A 1,738-nucleotide genomic window follows, 5' to 3' on the forward strand; every position below is an offset into this window, starting at 1 on the left:
ATATTTAGTTGAAAGAATGTAAGTGCCCAAAGATTTTGTTTTTAAATTGGCTTTTTGTTAAAAACATTTTTTATTTTGCTTGCTGTGATTGGTGTTTAGCTCAGAGATGTGAGAATTAGATGATAGTCTTTAGTTCCCAGTGCATTGTGGGTATTCTTTCATTTATATCTCATCCTATTATTGCAAATAAGAAATCCAACTTCATTCTAGTTCATGTTCAATTAATTGTTACTTCCTGGGAGATTAATGTTTTTTTTTTTTTTTTTTTTTTTTTTTTTTTTTTTTTTTTTACACAGAATACAAATAAAAGTTTATTGTACAAAAGTAAGGCTTTAGATTTCACAGTTCACCAAAACTAAAAAAAATTAGGTGACTCTTTCCCCCAAACTTCACTTTCACTTCCAACCATTAAAATGACTTGACCCAATGTAATCAAAACGAACATTATAAATAATACCAAGTCCTTTAAACCTGGCTATTCCAAATGTTATTTCTTGGCATAGGTAATCTTCATGGCATGGGATGGTGTGATTTTAAACCCTTGCAAAGCATCTCTGGCAGCTCCAGCCTGTCCATCATTTTCAAATTCTACAAATGCAATGTCATGCCTCCCAGGTACCAGACAAACTTCCTTGAAACCAGGGAACTGATTGAACAGCATGGATAACATCATCTCATTCGTCTCTTCTGGTAAGTTATTAAGGAACAGAATATAGTTTGGAGGGTAATCGGGGACCTGAGGATTTGGCACTGCGTTTCCTTGAGTATTAGCTGAATTTGGTGTTCCCTGGCCAGGCTTTTTGTTTGCAGCTGCTGCAGCCTGTTCCATGGTTTTAGCTTTCTTCTTTTCCTTTTTCTTTTCCTTGTCAGCAAAAGTGCCACGCATTTTAGATATTATGTCAGAATCTGTTTTTGCATATTGAATTCGCATTGGTTTACCATAAAATGGAAATCCTTGTAACTGTCTCAGAGCATTTGTGGATGAGCCCAGTTCCTTAAATATAACAAAAGCCTGACCCCTCATCTTCATGGTCTTTAAAGCCACAATATCTACCATGTGTCCAAACTGAGAAAACAGGGCATACAAGGATCTCTTCAACTCTTCTTTTTTAATTTTATCATTCATATTGTTGATATAAATAGTGTGATTTGGTCTGATATCCATGTTTGCGTAAAACTTTTCAAATAGCCTGAGGCCCGCGCCATCCTGCTTGAAGCCAAAACCCTAATGTTTGTTTTTAACCATAGTAGCTATTATTTCACTAACATATTGTTCTTCTGACTGTATATTCATTTCCCACTAAGAACTTAGTACAGTTAGCATACAATAGTTAATATATGAACACATATTTGTTTAATGCCAGCTCATACTCACTATTTGGATACATGGCAAATATAGCACACTTTTCTCTTCCAGAATTTGGAATATTGTCATGAAAGCAATCAGTTAAACATTTAATTTTTGTAAAGCATATTGATGCAGAGCTGCTTAGGAATTTTATAAGTTCTCTTTGTGGAAGTAAATAAATGATTCATTTCAATAGATATGTACAACCATCTGAGATTTCCAGCAAATCAGATTTCTTTTTTTCATTTTCTTGAAAACTTTAAACCACAAAATGACAACAGGTCTTTGTATAGTAAAGGAGGAGCTCATGGTACTATTCTCCCACTTTATATCTTGGTTTCCTTTACAAATTGATCACGTTGGGCAGATACTGTTAAATATACAGACAGC

At 34.2% G+C, this 1,738-nt stretch overlaps 1 protein-coding gene across 1 annotated transcript; it reads right to left on the bottom strand.

Moving 5' to 3' along the window:
- Positions 1-295: 295 nt before the first annotated feature.
- Positions 296-1,221, bottom strand: LOC114697813 (U2 small nuclear ribonucleoprotein B''-like). The gene has a single exon (XM_037209375.1). It carries the CDS (start codon positions 1,163-1,165, stop codon positions 488-490), a length of 678 nt encoding a protein of 225 aa, XP_037065270.1. The 5' UTR covers positions 1,166-1,221; the 3' UTR covers positions 296-487.
- Between the last annotated feature and the right edge of the window lie 517 nt (positions 1,222-1,738).

This window comes from Peromyscus leucopus, chromosome 11, assembly GCF_004664715.2.
Source record: "Peromyscus leucopus breed LL Stock chromosome 11, UCI_PerLeu_2.1, whole genome shotgun sequence".
In the NCBI taxonomy this organism is placed as follows: Eukaryota; Metazoa; Chordata; class Mammalia; order Rodentia; family Cricetidae; genus Peromyscus; species Peromyscus leucopus.